We start from the raw sequence: 19500 nt of genomic DNA, 5'->3' as shown, positions 1-19500 counted from the left end.
AAACCAATACAATAGGAGTTATCATCGCAAAGTTGCAAAGAAATGGATAAACACAGGCAAAAATATAATGCATGTTCTTCTGGGCATGACATGATCAACTTCGACAACCTCCACTGTTTATATATACGTAGAGGACAAGAACTAAGAGATAAAACCGTAAGTTATTATAACGAAATCAAGCTGAAACTGCTGAACACATTAATGGCTGCTCATTATTCATCCATGGACCAAAAAAATATATAAAAACATGCATAAAACGTGTTTTAATTTCATCTGTGAAATTACCCAATTCAATAATAATAATAAAGAATTTTGATTCACACGCTTTCTCTTAATTAAATCTCTCTTTGTGCTTCTCCATATACCAATGTGGTCCCTAACCAAGGTGCAAATAAACCCAATTATTTTAAATTTAGAATTTAATCTTTATTTTATTTAATTCGTAAGCTAAAATTATTATATATATTCCACTCCATGACACACATTGCAGTATATAAAGTTATCATAATCTATCGAAGTCGTACACCCCATTTCTAGGAATATAAATTAGCTGTCTTGCTCTTGCAGATCAACTATTAATTCCTATGCTCATATTTGTTTTTCCTTGCAGAATTTCAATTCATGGCTAAAGTTTACCCTAAAGCACCCATTGTTTCTCCTTACCTGACTTTAAAAAGAGAGTCATTCACAATATGGATGAAGTCTCTTTTATGCCATTCAAATGGTTGCACGGTTTTTGATTCTGATGGCCAGATTGTCTATCGCGTTGATAACTATGACAAAAAATGCAGAAACGAAGTTTATCTCATGGATCTCCGCGGCAAAGTTCTCTTCACTATAAAAAGAAAGGTACTATCCTAATTAAGTTGAACAATTATATACAGAGCAAGTGTTGCGATGTCATATTTATGGAATGACATATTCTTAATTATCGATATATATTTTTGCAGAAATTATTGGCTTTTGAACGTTGGGAGGGCTATAAATGGAGCAGCAGCAGTACCGTAAAGAAGGAAAAGCCGTGGTTTAAAGTAAAAAAGTATTGTAAATACTTTTTTATGGGAGATTTAGCTTGTAAAGTTAGTGCTGGGCATGATAATTATTGGATGGTGAGATCGTCAGCTGGCAAAGCAGATTTTAAGATAGTGAACAACGACGGAAATATTATTGCAGAGGTTAGTTTTTAATTTGTTTTGATCATTACAAAAACAATCCATATATTTTTGGGTTTTTTTTTTTTTTTTTGTTTTTTCTTATCGGAAATGGGTATTTATATTATAGAATGCTTCTGCAGGCAAATCAAAAGCAGTCGTCTTCAGGAATCTTGTTAGGAGAAGACGTATTGACTTTGAGAGTGGAACCCTATGTTGATCATTCCTTCATCGTAGCTCTCGTCACCGTCTATGGATTGGTCAATCGAAAAATGTAAATAATTAATCTTCTCAAGAACAATTTTGCAGAGCGGGATGTTTTTAGTGTTTTCTTATTTTCCTTTCGAAAAACCTGAAAGGATAGCTAGGAATACTGCTATGTATAAATTAGAAAGATTATGGAAATTAACACAAAGAGAAAAGAAATATATAGAGACATGTATTCTTATATTCTGTATTCAATTTATTCAACTTCTTAAACCTGATGTTTCTTCGAACTTGCAATTGCAAGCATATACTAGTTTCATTTCTCCTACAGATTGTTTTGATAAATGGTTGAGCATGAAAAATAATAATCTGCTCTCATGAGAAAGATCCTGGTGATCTCATCCTAATCCATTGTACAATGACAAACCAATTACTGTACATAAAATGAGCATATTAATTTAAACATGCTCTTCTTTTAATTAAGCCAATTTTTTTTATCATTCTTTCAGTTCTCTCAAACTCTCCAGAATTTTCTTTCATTATCTCTTACTTTCTCTTGATCTATGGAAACTAGCAACCTGAAAACCAGTAAAGGAATATGATATTAAAGTTCTTCACTCAACTATGGCAACCCAAAAAGGGCTTTATCTTTTTGTTCCGGTGTGCTATCTTCTTTGACATCTCTCAGCTGAGAGTTGTGAATCGCATGCAGAAGCGACTAAGCCATTTTACATGTTAATTGTTACATAAACATTTAACATTCGTAACTCAACATTTTCCATGTGCATATTGTGCATATTCTGAGTTTAATTATGCGATTTTTGCTACTGCCCGTTTCATTCAATGTCATCAACTTCATAAAGTTGGGAATTAATACGTCACTTTTACATCATAAATAATTGAAAAATCTACTTTGACAAACACTATATACATACATAAGGACATTCTGATCAACGATCGATCAATAGAGCATAGAGCATATATATGTTGGAGTTTCGAAGTAAGATATGTTTAATTAAATTCACTAGAAAACCAAAGAAATAATTGAAACTCCTTTCCTCATAACATATATATCAAAGCCCTCAAGTAATATAATGTAAAGGAAGGAAAATTAACTTGAAATACTCTTGATTTAATTAAGAAAAAAGTTAATTAATTACCTTCATGTTTCCATTGCGTTAATTTGTGTGCTGATCATCACACTAAAATATGCAAATTAAATAAATCGTTAACGTATAAGTTCTCTCCATCTCCACATATATGTACATGTATTAAATGTGATCGATCAAGTATACCAACGTGAAAAATACATATGATATTCTAATTATATTTCAAAGTTAATTATAAACTAATCTTTTATTCTTTTCATTTTCATTGGTGTTACAATAGATACATGATTAAATCTTGTCAATATAGTGCTTCCGATTCCGAATTAAGGTGAGCTAAGTCTATCACAGTAAATACCCTTTAAATTATGTGTTTATATATGGTGATAGATGAGAGTGGTGATCTAATTTTGAGCAAAATCTGAATCTGATTGCGATATATTTAATCTACTTAAGTAATAAATATATAGTCTGTCTCTTGGATCACATGGGATATTCTTCATCTTAAATTATTATGAAAAATATCTTGGATGGTAGAACGGAAAGGAACCAAGAACAAGCAATCTAGCTGATCGAGTTGGCATCGTTCTCATCAAAGTCCACACCTTGTCGGGAATAACTCAATATGACAAGCAGAAGAGGCTTTCATTCTTTCTTTACATTTTGGTCAACATTATTAGCCCAACCCTTACAAGTAAACACTTCTTTCTGAGATTTCGGCACATGAAACCAAGTAATTGTTACTGTAGGTGTTTAGTGCCGGTGAATACTCAGGAAAGAGGAGAGGAAATTGAGTTGAGAGAAAAGTTATATTTCATTGCAATTCACATTACAGTTTTATACAACCAAAATGTTTACTGTTACTCCAACTAATCAATACAATTATAGGTTTGAAATTTAAAAACAAGATTTATAACTGATACACCCTTAATCTTAGCTGAGAGCACCTAAACATGTCACCAAAATCTAACAACCACAGTAGCTCCATTCATGGCAGACAGAGTGCTTCTTTGGCGCCAAAAATATTTCAAAAGCCAACTGAATTTCCAGTCAAATTTCCAGCAAAATATCACTGTTTCAACACTCCTCCTTGATATTTTTGCTGGAAACACCAAGTTTGAGCCTAAAGTCTTCAAACTTGGTTTTGGAAAATCCTTTAGTCAAGATATCAGCCACTTGATCATCACCTCTGCTATGAACCAGCTTAACTTTCCCTTCTTACTCAGCTTCTCTAACCGCATAGAACTTGATCTTTATGTGTTTAGTTCTTCCATGATGAACTGGATTTTTAGCCATAACCATAGCCGATTGATTGTCACACATAATTGCAGTAGGATGTCTTTGCTTCAGTTTCAAATCTTCCAAAAATTTTCTCAGCCAAACAGCTTGATTCACAACAGCTGCAACCGAAATGCATTATACTTCTGTTGTGGATTGTGCCACGGTTTCCTACTTTTTTGAGAGCTAGCAGATTGTACCATAATTCAGGAAGAAGGCATACCCTAAAGTGTTCCTCATGTCTTCCATAGAACCACCCCAATCACTATCAGAAAATCCCACCAATTCAAAGTTTTCTGACCTCCTAAACCATACTCCAAAGTTGGTGCTACCTTTCACATATCTTAGCACTCTTTTTGCAACTTTGAAGTGTGTTTCCTTGGGCTGATTCATAAACCTAGACAACAAACTTGTAGCAAACATGATATCAGGTCCAGTTGCTATTAGGTACAGTAAGCAGCCAATCAAACTCCTATACTGCCCTTCATCAACACTTTCTGCATTATCATCTTTTGACAGCTTTTGATTAGGAACCAATGGAATGTCCACTAATTTGCAATTCTCCATATTGAATTTCCTTAAAACTTCACTTGCATACTTCTCTTGGTTAACAAAAATTCCAGTTGAACTTTGATAAACCTGCATCCTGAGAAAGTAAGACATTTCTCGTAAATCTGTCATCTCAAACTCATCAAGCATGGATTTCTTGAACTCCTCCAGCTAAGTTGGCTTACTCCCTGGCACAAGAAGATCATCAACATACAAAGAGATAATCATCACATCTTTATCAATCTTTCTAACATACAATGTATGCTCATTTGGACTTCTCACAAAATCCAAGCTCAATAAGTGATCATTGATCCTGTTATACCAAGCCCTTGGTGCCTGTTTCAGGCCATACAAGGCATTCTTTAGGAGATAGACTTTATATTCTCTTCCTCTGATCTTGTAACCTTCTGGCTGTTCAACATATATTTCCTAATTCAGCCATCCATTGAGGAAGGTTGATTTAATGTCCAACTGAAAGATTTTCCATCCAAACTATGCTGCCACTGCAAGTAATAATCTAATTGTATCATGCCTAGCAACTGGTGCAAAGGTATCCAAGAAGTCAACTTCATATTATTGAGCAAAACCTTTGACAACTAGCCTAGCTTTGTGTTTAAGTACTAAGCCATCCGGATTGAGTTTCCTCTTGAAAATCCATTTAACTTGGATTGCTTTTTTATTCTGAGGTCTGTCTACCAGGTTCCAAGTTTGGTTATTCTCAATCATTGTCAGCTCCTCCTTTATGGTAATTCTCTAAACCTCTGATTTTGTTGCTTTAAAGTAGCTTGTTGGTTCAAGTGAAGCCATGTTGCATCTCTCATAAACCTCAGCTAAAGGTCTGGTACCTCTAACCGAGAGTTCCTCTTCTGCATCACTCTCATCATCTTCAAGAATCTGATCACCAGCAGCTTCTGTCCATTTTGGTTTTGTCTCCACATCAACTCTACTTTCTTCCCAATTCCAAACTCCATCCTCATCTATTTTGACATCCCTGGAAATCAAAATTATTTTGGTTTCTGCAACATACAACCTATAGGCTTTGGGTTGGCTACTATAGCCAATAAAAATGCCAATTAAGGCCTTCTCATCTAGCTTAGATCTTTTTGTTGTTGGAACTAAAATGTAACATATGCTCCCAAATACTTTGAGACTGTCTACTGCTGGTTTAACTCCATACCAGGCTTCATATGGGGTTTTGCTGACTAAGACTTTTATGGGAAGCCTATTGAGCAGGAACACTATTGTGTTGATAGCTTCTGCCTAAAAATTCTTTGGCAACTTCTTCTCAGCCACCATACACCTTTCCATCTCCATAACTGATATGTTCTTTCTCTCACTGACTCCATTTTGCTGTGGAGTGTAGGGGCTGCTATATTGATGCCTAATTCCCACTTCCTTCCATACTTGCTCAAACTCTTGAGAAGTGTATTCAGTACCATTGTCACTTCTCAAGGTTTTGATAGTTTTTCCAGTTTGGTTTTCCACCAGCTGCTTAAATTGCTTAAACACACCAGCTACCTCTCATTTTTGCTTCAAAAAGTACACCCAACACATCCTGGACCAATCATCTATAAACAATACAAATACCTACTTCCACTCAATGACAATGTCTCCATAGGACCACACACGTCTGTATAAATAAGCTAAAGTTTTTCAGCTGCTCTCCAAGCTTGGTTTGCAGGGAAATGCTGCCTACTCAACTTGCCAAGTTGACAAGCTAGACATACAATCTTACTCTCCTCTATTTCAGGCATATTCTGGACCAATTTTTTGGTTTGAATTTCCTTGAGACCTTGATAATGAAAGTGACCAAGTCTCTTATGCCATTTCTCAAACTCATCTACCCTTACATTACAAGCTCTAACTTCAGTTTTTTTTTTCCACTTAATAGGGAAGCTCTTTCCCACCATTTTAACTCTCATCAGTTCACACCCTTTACTGTCCAAAATTTGACAGGTTTGATTCTCAAAATGCAAAACATAATTATTTTCCAACATTTGTCCTACACTAAGAAGACTTTGATTAATTTCGGGTGCATAAAGTACATTGGTAATGAGTTTTGTACCTGTTGAAGTCTGGACAGCAACGTCTCCCTTTCCATTTTCTTCAACAAACTCACCATTTGCAACCTTGATTCTGGACTGATGTGCTAGATTCAATTTGAAAAAGTCCTGCAGGTTTGGTGTCATATGGTTTGTAATATGGTTTGTCCATCCACTATCAACCAACCAGTCTCCATAACTTGTTAGTGTTGCACTACATGAGGCTACAAATAGTTGTTATGTCCCTTGCTCTGGTTGTTGATCATCAGTCACCTGGGCTTGCTATTGGGATTGCTCTCATTTGTTCTTGCAAATCCTCTCTATATGGCCAAATTGTTTGCAAGCACTGCATTGTATCCCTGGCCTAAACCAGCATCTTTTCCCAGAATGTCCCTTCCTTTTACAGTGAGAGCAAGGTGGATATTCTTTCATCCCACCTGGTTTTCCCCACTGACCATTGCTTCTTTCTTTCCCTTTTTTATCACCGACATATCTCCTATTGTTCCCTTAACTGATTTACTTTTGTGAGTCGCCATCATTGCACCCTCACTTGCATCTTCTTGCCTCAAAAGTCTTATTTGCTTTTATGCTTGCAATGCATGAACCAACTCTGTAAGAGTAATCTACCCCATATCCCTTGAGTCCTTAAGAGAGGAGATTTTGGACTCAATTCTTTCAGACAAGCTTACCAAGACCTTCTCCATAACTCTCTTATCTATCAACTTCACTCCTAGCAGCCTAATTTTGTTGACAACACTCATCAACCTGTCAACATAATCCTTAACCTTCTCTGATTCTTGCCTCCACCACATCTCAAACTCTCTTCTTAGATTCAGCAGCTGCGTATTTCTTGTTGTGTTGCTTCCCATGTATTCCTCTCTCAACTTATCCCAAGCCTCATTTGGAGTTTCATATGCCATAATCCTTGTGAATACAAGGTCTGTTACAGTAGCATGGATATGGGATAGGGCTCTCGATGCCTTGGCAGCTTCTTCTTCAAGCATTCGAATCTGATTCAGAGTGGGATTCGATCCCAATAGCGGTGGCTGCCTGTTCTCTTCCACATACTGTCACAGCCCTTGACCTTGAGAAAAACCTTCATTTTACAGCCCATATATGATAATGTTCTCCATTGAACACTGGAGGTAACATCAAGGCTGATTAAGCAGTCATTGGTTCAGTTTAGATAATTGAAGCAGGAAGAATAAGAAGACTAGAACAAAATGTTCTTAAGCTAAGATGGATGATTGAATGTGGGAGGGAGAGATTTTAGGTTTTAGTATAGCTCTGATACCAATTGTAGGTGTTTAGTGCCGGTGAATACTAAGGAAAGAGGAGAGGAAATTGAGTTGAGAGAAGTTATATTTCATTGCAATTCACATTACAGTTTTATACAACCAAAATGCTTACTGTTACACCAACTAACCAGTACAATTATAGGTTTGAAATTTAAAAACAAGATTTACAACTAATACACCCTTAATCTTAGCTGAGAGCACCTAAACATATCACCAAAATCTAACAACCATAACAACTCTATTCATGATAGACAGCAGGCAGACTGAGTGCTTCTTTAGCTCCAAAAATATTTCAAAAGCCAACTGAACATCCTGTCAAATTTCCAGCAAAATATCACTGTTTCAATAGTTACAATCGACAGAAGCATAGAACCGACCACTACTAGCTCGTCATGGCTGTTTGGCTTTGAAAAGAATAAAACAAAAATGAAAGAAGAAATATAGAAAAGTATTTGAATACATAAAGATAAATTACAAAAAAGCTAATGAGGTAATCAGTAAACGGATATGAATAAGATAAAGCAATCTAAATGATTAAATCTACAGAATAATGCAACTTGCTGTTTTCATGATCTGAATAATGGAGGATACCCTGCGTTAATTTATGATATTGTTTTATATATATATATAGACTTGTTAGTTCGACAAGATCACAAAAAATATAGAAAAGAATCTGATCATCATACTTATGTAACTGAACTCATTTATTTACAATTATTTTTCTGTAGCCATATCCCATATGTGCTTACCATAAACGTGGTGAATTTATGACTCATCTCATCCAAATTTTATATACAAAACTTGGAAGTTATTCTACTCTGGGCCTTAAAAGTGTAATTCTCCATTTAAACATCATTGAAGCTTTACTCTCATAGCAAGTATCTTCATTGACTGATCTCTTCCTTCTCAAAGCAGACAACTTCTCTCTCAAAAGTGAAATTAATGGCCAAGGTTCATCCTCTCCCACCTGTTGTGCCCAAGGTTTCTTCGAAGAGAGAATCATTTACCATATGGATGAAATCTCTTGTGATGCAAGCGAATGGATGCACCGTTTACAATGAAAACGGCGAGATCGTTTACCGTGTAGATAACTATGAAAAGAAAGGCAGCAATGAAGTTTATGTCATGGATCTCCGAGGCAAGGTTCTGTACACAATTCTCCGAAGGGTATGGTTTTTGGGAAGGTGGGAGGGTTATAAAGGAGATAGTTCAAGCTTGAATAAAGAGAAACCGAAGTTTAAAGTAACCAAAAAGGGTCATGTGAATGCTGAAGCTGGTTGCTATACATTGGAAGCCTTGGCTGGTAAATCCGCATTCAAGATAATAGACTGCAGGGGAGGTGTTTTTGCTGAGGCAAGACGAAAGAAGTCATCTTCACGGGTAGTTCTTGGAGAAGATGTGTTAAGTTTGGTGGTGTAGCCTCATGTAGATCATTCTCTTATGATGGCTCTTGTGACCGTGTATGGATTGATGCATTACAGATTGTAAATGCCCTTCAAAATTGTCCCATGGTTTCTTAACTTAGTTGCAACATCAAACCAACATGGTACAGAGATTTTTTTATTTTTTCTTCCAACCTTGAAAGAAACTAACTAATCTGTGAATGGGAATTTCAACCATTTGTACCTGAGAAACTGACTCTTATAGCATTTTTTGTTGTTGTTGTTGTAAATCCAATATCATAGTGTGGTATAGAAGAAATCTTAGAATGTTTTCATTAATTTCTGTGTTTATAAAGGCATCTGAATTTGTTCAAGGATCAATTAATCCAGTATTTTTGGAAGAAAAAAAAAAATTCCCTTTTTAATTTTCTTCACAGTAATGAAATCTGAAACTTTGGCTTGGCTTGTAGAAGTAATAAGCCGAATGGAAATTGAAAAACTAAGAAGATTGAAAAGGTAACGTACATGTTTCCAGGGATTTATTTTTGCACTGCTTATCTCTGACTATGCTTTAACAAATGACAGCATAGCCTACCGGAGGGTGGGTAAGGTTACCCTTGTACTCTTAAATAATGATTCAGTAGTTGACAAAATGATAGAGTTGGGACTAGCATTATTTCCATAATAAACTTAACGAGGTGATGAGGTTGCTCGTATAAGTTTTCCTTTTATTTAAGATATTGGATTTAATTATATTAGATGAATTAGTTTAACAAGCAGATGTATGCACTTTCGGCACAAAAAACATCTAGTCAACTGAAAACTAAACATATAATGTCAGTCCCTATCCTTGATAACAACTATTATATTCTGATTTCTGACTACAAAATTCCTAGAAAAGAAAAGGAAAAAATATTCTATTAATTACCTCTGGGTGACCAAGTGGTTCGATAGAGATCCTCAGTTCGAGTCCCTCCTCAGTTGCTAATAGACTAATAAGGATAATCACTAAAGCTCTTACTAGACCAGTAGTTTCAGGATCTCGATGAATTAATTGAGGTGTGCACATAAACTAAATCATAAAAAATATATACATATATTCTATTGGTGGAAGCTTCCCTCAATCTTCTCACTGTATAATACTTTCAAGTCCAAATGGATCTCATAGCTTACTAAAATAGAGATGGATCCAATATGACCAATCTATTTTTGATAATGTGGGGTTTCATCAGAATCATAGTGCTATTAAATAATCAACCCAAGCATATTGGAACATGCATGTAAAGGAAATAGTGTTAACTTTTTAAAAATATATCAGGGAAAAAAAAGAATCCTTAACGGTATAGATCACTTGTACTACAAGGAAACATCAGGTTTCATTCATTTATTTATTTGGCCAAGGGGCGTTGGATCATATTTTGTGTTACGTGTTGATTTTACAAATGAGAGTTACCAGAAGCAAGCAATCAAACTGTCAAAGTTCATCAGCTGGATCACTGAGCCAAAGATTCTTTTCTTTGCCCAATATGTTCCAACTGAACGATGTTTTTGACCAAATAAGTAGTAGCCTGATAGTTTTGTAAAACCGAAACTGGTATCCATTTGCCTTAATGTATATGTATAATGGATTAGAAACATGGAAGCTGTAATTCTGCTAAGAGTAAAGAGTGACTAGCTTACACTGTTTACGAGGAGAAAAGAATGAATATATTAATGATAAATCTTCACATATATCATGACAAACTTTAAACCAAAGGAAAAAAAAGATTACGAAAACAACATGAATAAGATACTGAAGACAATTACTACCTATGGAAACTACAAGGTAAACTTGTATAAGATTTGTACAATTTAATTTATTCACTCTGATAGTCTGATAGAACCGCCACGTCTATGTTTGTTTTTCTTTGGGAAGGCACGGCGCAGCTGCAGCAACTATACATTGTATATAGGTTTCGGTGTATAAACAAGGAAACGGTTATCAGCTCTTCTTGGCATTCTTGAGGTTGCGAACCGTCATCACAAGCTGTTGTCTTTCACCTTCTACCTCGGCAAACTTGAGACTTATCTCTGAATATCTCTCTTGCATATCCTTCAGCTCGCTTTCCATGGATTTGTTTTTTTCCTTCAGAGATGCTAATTCAGTTAACATGTCATCGAGGTTGCCATTTTTATTTTCGATGGTAGATGGTTTCAGTTCTTTCTCAGATAAATTATCATCGTTGCTGCGAAGAACAGTAATGATCAGTATTTCACTAGAAAGTGGTAACAGGTAGTTTTGTTATCATGATATCAAAACAGAATCATAGAAAACAAATTTTCATTCCTCAAGTCCATACCTATTGACTGGTGGCATGATATTTCCATTTTCTTTGAACTGGCATGATGAACTGCTCTGGCTTTTTATTTCTTCAGCTACCTGTGTCACAAAATGAAACATTGCAGAAATTAATGTAGAACTTTCACTTTGTAGCACTAATAAAGCAAATATAAGAAGTTCAACTTTGAAATAAACTCAGGACCTTGAAGACGTTCAATTGAAAATAACCCAAAGCATTTATCAGAATTGGATATTTGCTCAACGCACAGGATGTGAAGACTTAAACAAGCCCTCAAACCATGACAAAAGAAATGAACAGGTTATACATAGTTTGTCATGATTTATTATGATATTATCAGTACATTCTGATGAATGTTCCTCACTGAGCATACAGTGACTGCAATTGCCCTTAAATTGTCCGTTTTATGAATATATGCATGTATCTGAAGCATTACATGATTTATAAAGTTGCCAACCTTTTCAAATGATAATTTGCATAAACTGCTATTCTGATTGAACTCCTCCACTCTGCACTCCAATTCTTCGATCTTGGTGCGAAGATCCTTTTCCTTCTCTAAAAATGAATTTGTTGAGGTCTCCAAAGCAGTCTCCCTTGACTTTATTTGTCCCTGGCAAACAAAACAATCATCAGTACCCAGTTCACTATGTCCATCACAACTATAATAAAAAAGTGAAGAAACAAATTTCCATAAAACATTATCAGGTATGAGCAGGAATGTCAGGATCATCTTTTTGTAGTGCTAAACCATTGATAAATTCAGACACCCACACAAATTTTGCAGTTAAGACAAACATATTCAACTCAAATATTCAATTTCATATACTATTTTGAGTAGTACATTTACCTCAAGCATTTTTATCTTTTCTCTCAAACTGGCAACCTCTTTAGATCCTTGAGCAACTGGAGCAGGTTTATTGTTTCTTAGAGAAGTTCTTGTTCCATCAGAAATTGATCCTCTTCTGTTGCCATCCTTCATCTTCTTCTCGAGAATGGTATATGCATCTTCCTTCTTCTTAAGGTCACCCTTTAACTGAAATATCTGCTTTCTAAGTTTTTCTTTCTCTAACTCGTCCTCAAATAAAGAATGTTTCAAGTCACTACACTGAGCCTTGTGCACTTCGAGCTCTGATTTTAAGAGTTCAAATGCTGCCTCCTTTTCATCCTTGAGATGCCTTATTCTCAGTAGCTCCTCCTGTGATTTCTCTGCCTCCTTCTTCAATAAAGCAACTTGACTTGCGAGTTCATGTCTCTCCATATTCCCTTTTTGTAACAGCAGCTCACTCTCCTTAACTGATGTCTTCATTTCTTCCAATTCAACTCTCAAACTTTCTTTCTGTTCTGCTTTTTCAGAGAGAAGATCATTGCTTGTCCTGAGTTTTTCAATCTCAGATTTTAGCTGTAAAATCTCCATGGAGAGAGCCCCACAAACTTCTTCCTCGTGCTTCTGTTGCTGTTCAAGCTTCTTGGATATATGGTCAATATCATCTAATAGCTGCTCTATCTGCTCTGTTTTCTTATTTAATTGGTCGGAAAGTTCACGTAGTTTTGTCTCATAATCATCTCTCACTGATAGGAGCTCTTCACGAGCTTTCCTGAGCATTTCTTCAAGTTGGCTTTTCTGTGTGCGCAATTCACTAGCTTCTGCAAAGGCTTTCATAGCCACCTTCTCATTTGCATCAAACGTAGAGGCCATTTGTGCAGAGAGCCTTCTAAATTCCTCCTGTAGCCTCTCAGCTGTGTTAGCATTTTTCAATCTTGTCTTTCGCAAGGCTTCCTCAGCTTGAATTGCTCTTTGCTCCTGCTCAATTTTGGCACGTGTCACAGCTGCCAGATCAGCTTCATATACTAGTCCCTGCTTCTCCAAGTCTTCCTCCAAGTCCTTGATATGGGCTTCAAGGTCTTTTATGGTGGCCAAAGAATCAGAGAATTCTTTTGACTGCTTTTTGAGTTCACTCTCCAAATTCTCAATCTGGGTTTCAAGTTCACCTGTATTAGCAAATGAAGAAGAACATTCATACTGCATCTTCAGTTGTTCCTGCAGCTGACTTTGCTCTAATTTATATGAGATGTCATGATTTTGTTGCTTCAGTATCTCATAATCAAGGGCAAGCTGCTCCATTTGCATCTCTAGCTCGTCTTTATCTCTCCTATAGATCTCTATTTCACTGTAGAGGTCCATGACCCTTTGTTCCAGCTTGTATGTCTCCTTGGCATCTCTGTGCTCCTTAACCAGCTCTTCCAGTGCCTTTTGCTCTTCGTCATCATCTGTCTCACTCCTAAATATGTTTCCCCTCAACTCTTCAGCATTCTGATGGTATCGTGACTTGTCGGAAAGATTGGATATCTCCGTGTTTTTCTGCTCCAACATTTCATCTAGGTCTTGTACAGCAAGCATTAACTCAGAATTTGATTCCTGAGTCTTCTGCAATTGTATCCGTAGATTTGCATTCAGGTCCTTCTCATATTGCAGTTCTTGTCTGATTTCCTCTATAAGAACCCAGGGATCCCTGCCCTCAAATTGCAACCTGTTTTTAACTTTAGCTTCACCCATACGCTTCTGAAAAGTCTTTAGTCTCTCACATTCCGCCATGAGTAGATCTCTCTCCTCTTTCAGGCTGACAACTTCCCTGGATAGGTCCTGCCCCCTTTTACTTTCTTTCACAATTTGCTTTCTCAGAGTCTGTAATTCCAACTCTGACAAATCTGCCTGCCTTGTCAAAGCAACAAGCTCAGACTTGAGTTTTTCAATCTCATTATCTGAAGCCTGTTCAGACCTTTCTCGTAAAAAAGTGTCTTGAAAACCATTTGTGGAGTCGTCAGTACTTATTCCATGGTCTGAACTGACTGACCACTCCCATTGTGATCTCTGATGCTCTTCATAGATTGTTACTTGGGTATTTTCTGTTAGTTTATTGGGCACTGTAGTGTGGCTCAGGGATGATAGAAAGCTATTAGGGACCTGGTCTCGCGGGGTATTGAGCCCAGAATCACTCTCAGAACTTGACAATGTAATGTCAGATCCACTAGATGCTCCGAAGTTGCCATTCAATTCAGCACTGGGGACAGTTTTACTAGGAGATTTATCCTGTGAAGTAAAGAAAAACACAGAAGAAACATACTTTTATCGATCATTTGCACCAGAAAATATAAGGGAAAAAAAAGTGCTAGTTCCCAAGAAATAAAACTATCTAATTGTCAAAAATTTCAAATCCCACAGCCACCAATCCACCTCCTGGTTTTCCTCAGACCCAACACATTGTCCCTTATGGGAAAATATGAGTGAAAAAATAAATAAAAGAAGAAGAAGAGAACATAATCATATTCTTTTGTTGGGCAAGATGAGATCTTACTTCTGTAGAATTGCTGTTATTGCTTTCCTCAGCTTCACTGTTGCTTAACTGGGTCCTCAGACTCCTACTTTGGTATTTAATGCTTGCATCTTCATTTTCTTCTGTTTCTCTGAACAATTTCTCAAGCAAGACCAAAATTTGCAATCATAATCTATTCACAGCTTATGATGGTAAACAATTTAAAAATGAAATCCCCAGTTTACCTTTGATCGACATTATCTTGAACCCTTTGTATTGAGACCTACCAATGGAAAAAGGCAGAGTTCAATTTTGCAATTCACTGAACATTGAAAATTTGCAAAATTAACATTCAACCGTAATGGCAAGCAGAGGTCACATGACAACTTTTGAAAATGTTCCGCGACTGTCTCCTGTGAAAGACATAAATATGAGAGAGAGAGAGAGAGAGAGTACTAACATGCAAAACTGCTTTTGACCGTGAATTCTTTAAGGGAAGGGAAACAGTAGAAACTTTAGTTGCCTCAGCATAGTCAGCAAAATCGATCGACACTTCCCCAAGAAAACCAGCTTTTGAGAATCCCTACGACAACAGACAAGACCAAACCTCATAAACAGATACAAAATTACACAATAAAACATAAAGATTTGGCAACATTTCTTACCGTTGAGAGAATGAAATGGTATATTCTTTCACTGATCTTCCCAGTTTTGAGCTCCCTAGCAAATTTCACAGTCTCATAGATCGGATTTCCCCATCGACAACAGCCATTTTCGATTATAGCCTTCTCTGATCTCACCGTTGGCTTTCCCACATCCCCAGGAACCACAGAGATCATCAATGCATTTTCCCCCAACGGTGCCACCTGATAATTCAAAAAACCACATTTCGTCATTTCCTATGATCAAATTGTCACATTACGTCAATCAAAATTTTCTTTTTTCGTTCCCATTCTTCATTCACACTCCATTGAATTGCCACTATAACCCATCAAAAGAAAACAAAACAAAATCGACATTCTCCTTTTTCAAAGGCGCTCTTCTTTTTGTTTGCAAAATTGAGTTAAATTGCTAAACTTATGAATCCCCGAAGGATGAGAATTTCCATTCTTTTTTTCTTTTGCTACATTTTCTCGGAAACCAAACAGAACCCAATTCAACTCATCCCCATTATCAATATTTAAAAAAATAAAAAATAAAAAATCTCATCTTCAACAAGCTCCAAAGCTGAAACCAGAAAGCATATCACATTCGATGTTAGAAAAAACAAAAAATTGGCCATGTTTAAACATGTTACCTGAGTTGCATGAAACTGCAACTTGAAGATAGCTTTGATCTTGTTCTTGTCGGACCTCCATCGAGCTGACTTGAACATCTTAACCGGAGCTCCACCGGAGACCCCGACACTCACAGGAGCTCCGGCAACACTCCTCGGAAAACAGCCATTTACAGAATCACTCGATCCAACGCTCACCAATCAGACAATCAAGCACAAAACACAATATAAAAAAAATACAATGTAGTGGTCCAAAGGAGCTGGAGAGAAAGTAGAATCTGAAGCCGGAGAACGAGAGACGAAGACCGAGTCAGACCGTTAAGAGTAGCTGTAGGAAGTGTAGGCAGTAAAAGAAGGAGAAGATAACAAAAGAGCAGATCTAAAGAGAAAGCTCGTATGTTTCACTTCTCTTCTTTATAGGTAACAACAGTCCTTTAGAGAAAGCTGACCTGACACGTGTTTTTATTTTATTTTTTAAAGTGAAAATTCAAGAAGAAGCTTCTTTGTGGTTAATTTCTCTAATTTAATTAAATAATTAATTTGTTTTAGGCTAAGGGAACAGTTCGATTTGACATACATACCCTTCCGAGCTTAGCTTATATTATAATTGTCAAATGTGGTCCAGCTCTTGAGGGCAAAATCGGAATAATAATTTGTGTAGTGATGAAGGTCTAACAAGGTTAAAATTAAAATTAAAAAACGACGGTCCAATCGAGAAAAGAAGCTTGATGTTAAATACAATAATAATATGAGGTCCATTTGGACCATTTTACATAAAGAAAATGACAATTTTTTTGTATTTCTGTGTTGGGTTTACGTTTGCTTTCATTTATAGGTGAACAGTGAGCTACGTTTTGTTGTGATTGGGAGGTTGAGATGCCAAATTTGTCAGTTTACATATTTCGTACTGGATGATTGAATTTTTGCAATTGCATTATTGGGTTATTTTTGTATGTGTCATTTCTATGAGGACCCATGTGTCGATATATATATATATTTTTTTTCTAGTTATTAATGGAGCAATAGTTGTTAGAGCAAACATCAGGCTTAGCGAATCACAAGTTCATACATTTTGGTTGTATTTATTCAAAAATTTTACCCTTAAACTAACATTGTTAGTGAATTTTGACTTCTAACTTTGCTATTACTATATTACCCTTGACTTTTGATTTCATCCAACCTACCCACACATTTGAACTCATGAACAAAAAAATTGTAGTGGTGGACGAACAGCGGCAACACGCGGTCAGAGATGAGAAGGGTTTTGGAAAGGGAGATAAGAGGATCATGATGGTGGTGTTAGATTGTGACACCGGAATCAAGTCAAATCAAGCCTGAAAGACGATCAAGTAGGTTGGTGGGGTGGGGTGAAATCAAAAGTCAATGACATTATCATAATAGCATAAGTCAAAAGTCAAAATTTTCTAACCATGTTAGTTTAAGGATGTGAATTTGGAATAAATACAACTAAGGGTATAAACTTGAGATTTCGCTAAACCTCGAGTGGGAACATGTTGTTTGCCCTATTTATTACTTCATTTCCAAAATAATAATGAAAAGGAAAAAAAAAACCCTTAGGATTCTTTTAGCTAGGCTTCATAAATTTGTTATGGTCTGCTGCTTAGGAGATTGCGAACGGTCCATTTATTAGGAAATGACAGAAGAAGCCATATATAGGAACATTAAGAAACAAGTGAAGCAACCCATGGGTCATAATAATAATATATTTGAGGGGGCAGAATAGTCATATAATACGTGGCGCCGACGGAAGCCATAGACAATGACAAAACGCCAACGGTCTCTAATTAATAAATTTGGTTGATTAAGATAATCTTCTGAAAATGATGTTTTAACCACAACATTTATAGCTTTATTCTCCGATCTTTACCAAATTATGATCTCCTTTTTTTTCCATTTACATATATATATTTTAAGAAATTAAAGGTACATTTTCTAGATCATCAACAAACTGCACATTAACATCAAATTACAGTACTTAATTAATTTTTTTTTTTTTTTTTTTAGTAAGTGGATATTTAGATCAACTTGCGTGTACTTTAATTAAAATTAATTTTTTTTTTGGGTGATCAGGGGTGTCCAGACCAGCTTGTGTACACCTCAACTAATCCTCTGAAACCCTAAAGTTGACAGCCGGATAAATCCCCTCAATGGCCACCCCTATTAGCAATCTAGGTCCCCCAGAGCTCTGAAGTTGACAACTGAGTAAATCCCCTCAATGACCACCCCTATTAGTAACTTAGGTAGATCAAACTTATAACTTCTTAAATAATATAAAAGTTTTAGTTGTCCTCTGGACCACCAAATGATGGTTAACTAAAATTAAATTCTACATTGAGTAAGATATTAATTATTCAATATCTTAGAATTTGGGACATAATTAAATTTAGCAACAACTAACTAGTATTCTGTATTCTTTTCTCAATTTATGATACCAAACTAAACTAATTAATTTAAAAGTACATAAAATTTAAAAGTTATTAGGTGTTCGACTGGTCCAAACTGTTGGTTGTTTCTTCCCGGCAAATCAAATTCATATCATTGAAATATATATACGTGTATCCACCATAACTGCGCTATGTGCGTTCCGTTTGGTGGTGGTGGAGATGGGAATTTTATTCAACTACTTAATGTAGAATCTGAAAGGAAAATTTGGATTCTGGGTTTAAATTATTGGAGGTAAATGAAGTTTAAAGACTCAAAATCTTTAACTTGGCTTTAAAGGCGATCATGGGGTGGGCGTGAAAGTCCAAGAGAGTGAAGGAAGGCGTGCGTGTGCAGTCACCAGAGAGAGTCGCCACCAATTCCACATTGTTCATAAAAACTGTGTCTTTAATTGGTGAGGGAGCATCTGTCAAATGTTTATTTCAATCTATCAAATATCACAGGAATTTTGCAACTGCCAAACCTAACTCTCCTCCTCAAATGGTGGGTCCATTTCTAGTTTAAGAGATGGTTGCTGGGTGGTTTGGTTGGACCCAGATCTTGATGGCTACTGTCCTCTTCCTCTGTGGTTACGTATTTTTTGAACCCAAGTATGGGCAGATTGCAGAACCATGAACATGGTTTGTGCTTCAACAAACAAAATCATGTGTTTTCAGGGCCTCTATTGGTGGCCATCGCCAACCAGATAAAAAGCTATAATCAGCCTCCCACAATGTCCACCAAAAGTTCAGGCTAATGGCCAGTCCCCTTCATTGCCGAGGACCACAACCACCCTGTCAACAGCAACATCACACTCATTTCCATTTACCAATATTATTACCTATTGAATTATAACACCGTCTTCTTGGATGGTTCTCAATCAACTGTAATTAGGTTAAAAGGGAATTGCTCAAACCGTGAACTTGGATCGAGTAAGAAAACAAGTTCGTATCTACAAAAATGAACAAACACTTGTCACGCTAGGGTTTTTGGATTGATAATACTGATAACAATGTGCATTTGTGGTTTTTTATTTTACAAGTTACATTTACATGCACTGTCTAGTATTATTCAATTGAAATGAAATTACAACAAATTTTATAGTGTTGAGCTCTAGCC

At 36.2% G+C, this 19500-nt stretch overlaps 3 protein-coding genes across 3 annotated transcripts; 2 read left to right on the top strand and 1 right to left on the bottom strand.

The window, feature by feature from the left end:
* Window positions 1-531: 531 nt before the first annotated feature.
* On the top strand, window positions 532-1737 carry LOC116116420 (protein LURP-one-related 4-like). The gene is made up of 3 exons (XM_031402486.1): window positions 532-849; window positions 951-1175; window positions 1295-1737. The coding sequence occupies exons 1-3, from the start codon at window positions 622-624 to the stop codon at window positions 1427-1429; spliced, it is 588 nt and encodes a 195-aa protein (XP_031258346.1). The 5' UTR covers window positions 532-621; the 3' UTR covers window positions 1430-1737.
* Window positions 1738-8554: 6817 nt separating this feature from the next.
* LOC116116402 (protein LURP-one-related 4-like) lies at window positions 8555-9274 on the top strand. Its single transcript, XM_031402473.1, has one exon. It carries the CDS (start codon window positions 8574-8576, stop codon window positions 9048-9050), a length of 477 nt encoding a protein of 158 aa, XP_031258333.1. The 5' UTR covers window positions 8555-8573; the 3' UTR covers window positions 9051-9274.
* A 1607-nt stretch (window positions 9275-10881) lies between these two features.
* Window positions 10882-16335, bottom strand: LOC116116419 (myosin-10). Its single transcript, XM_031402485.1, has 9 exons — window positions 15961-16335; window positions 15329-15529; window positions 15124-15246; window positions 14909-14946; window positions 14706-14814; window positions 12200-14440; window positions 11810-11962; window positions 11353-11432; window positions 10882-11238 (listed from the first exon to the last, which is right to left on the bottom strand). Exons 1-9 carry the CDS (start codon window positions 16036-16038, stop codon window positions 10995-10997), a joined length of 3267 nt encoding a protein of 1088 aa, XP_031258345.1. The 5' UTR covers window positions 16039-16335; the 3' UTR covers window positions 10882-10994.
* Between the last annotated feature and the right edge of the window lie 3165 nt (window positions 16336-19500).

This window comes from Pistacia vera, unplaced genomic scaffold (assembly GCF_008641045.1).
Source record: "Pistacia vera cultivar Batoury unplaced genomic scaffold, PisVer_v2 Contig771, whole genome shotgun sequence".
Lineage (NCBI taxonomy): Eukaryota > Viridiplantae > Streptophyta > Magnoliopsida > Sapindales > Anacardiaceae > Pistacia > Pistacia vera.
Note: the sequence above shows the minus strand (reverse complement) of the source record. Positions and strands in the feature narration are given on the sequence as shown.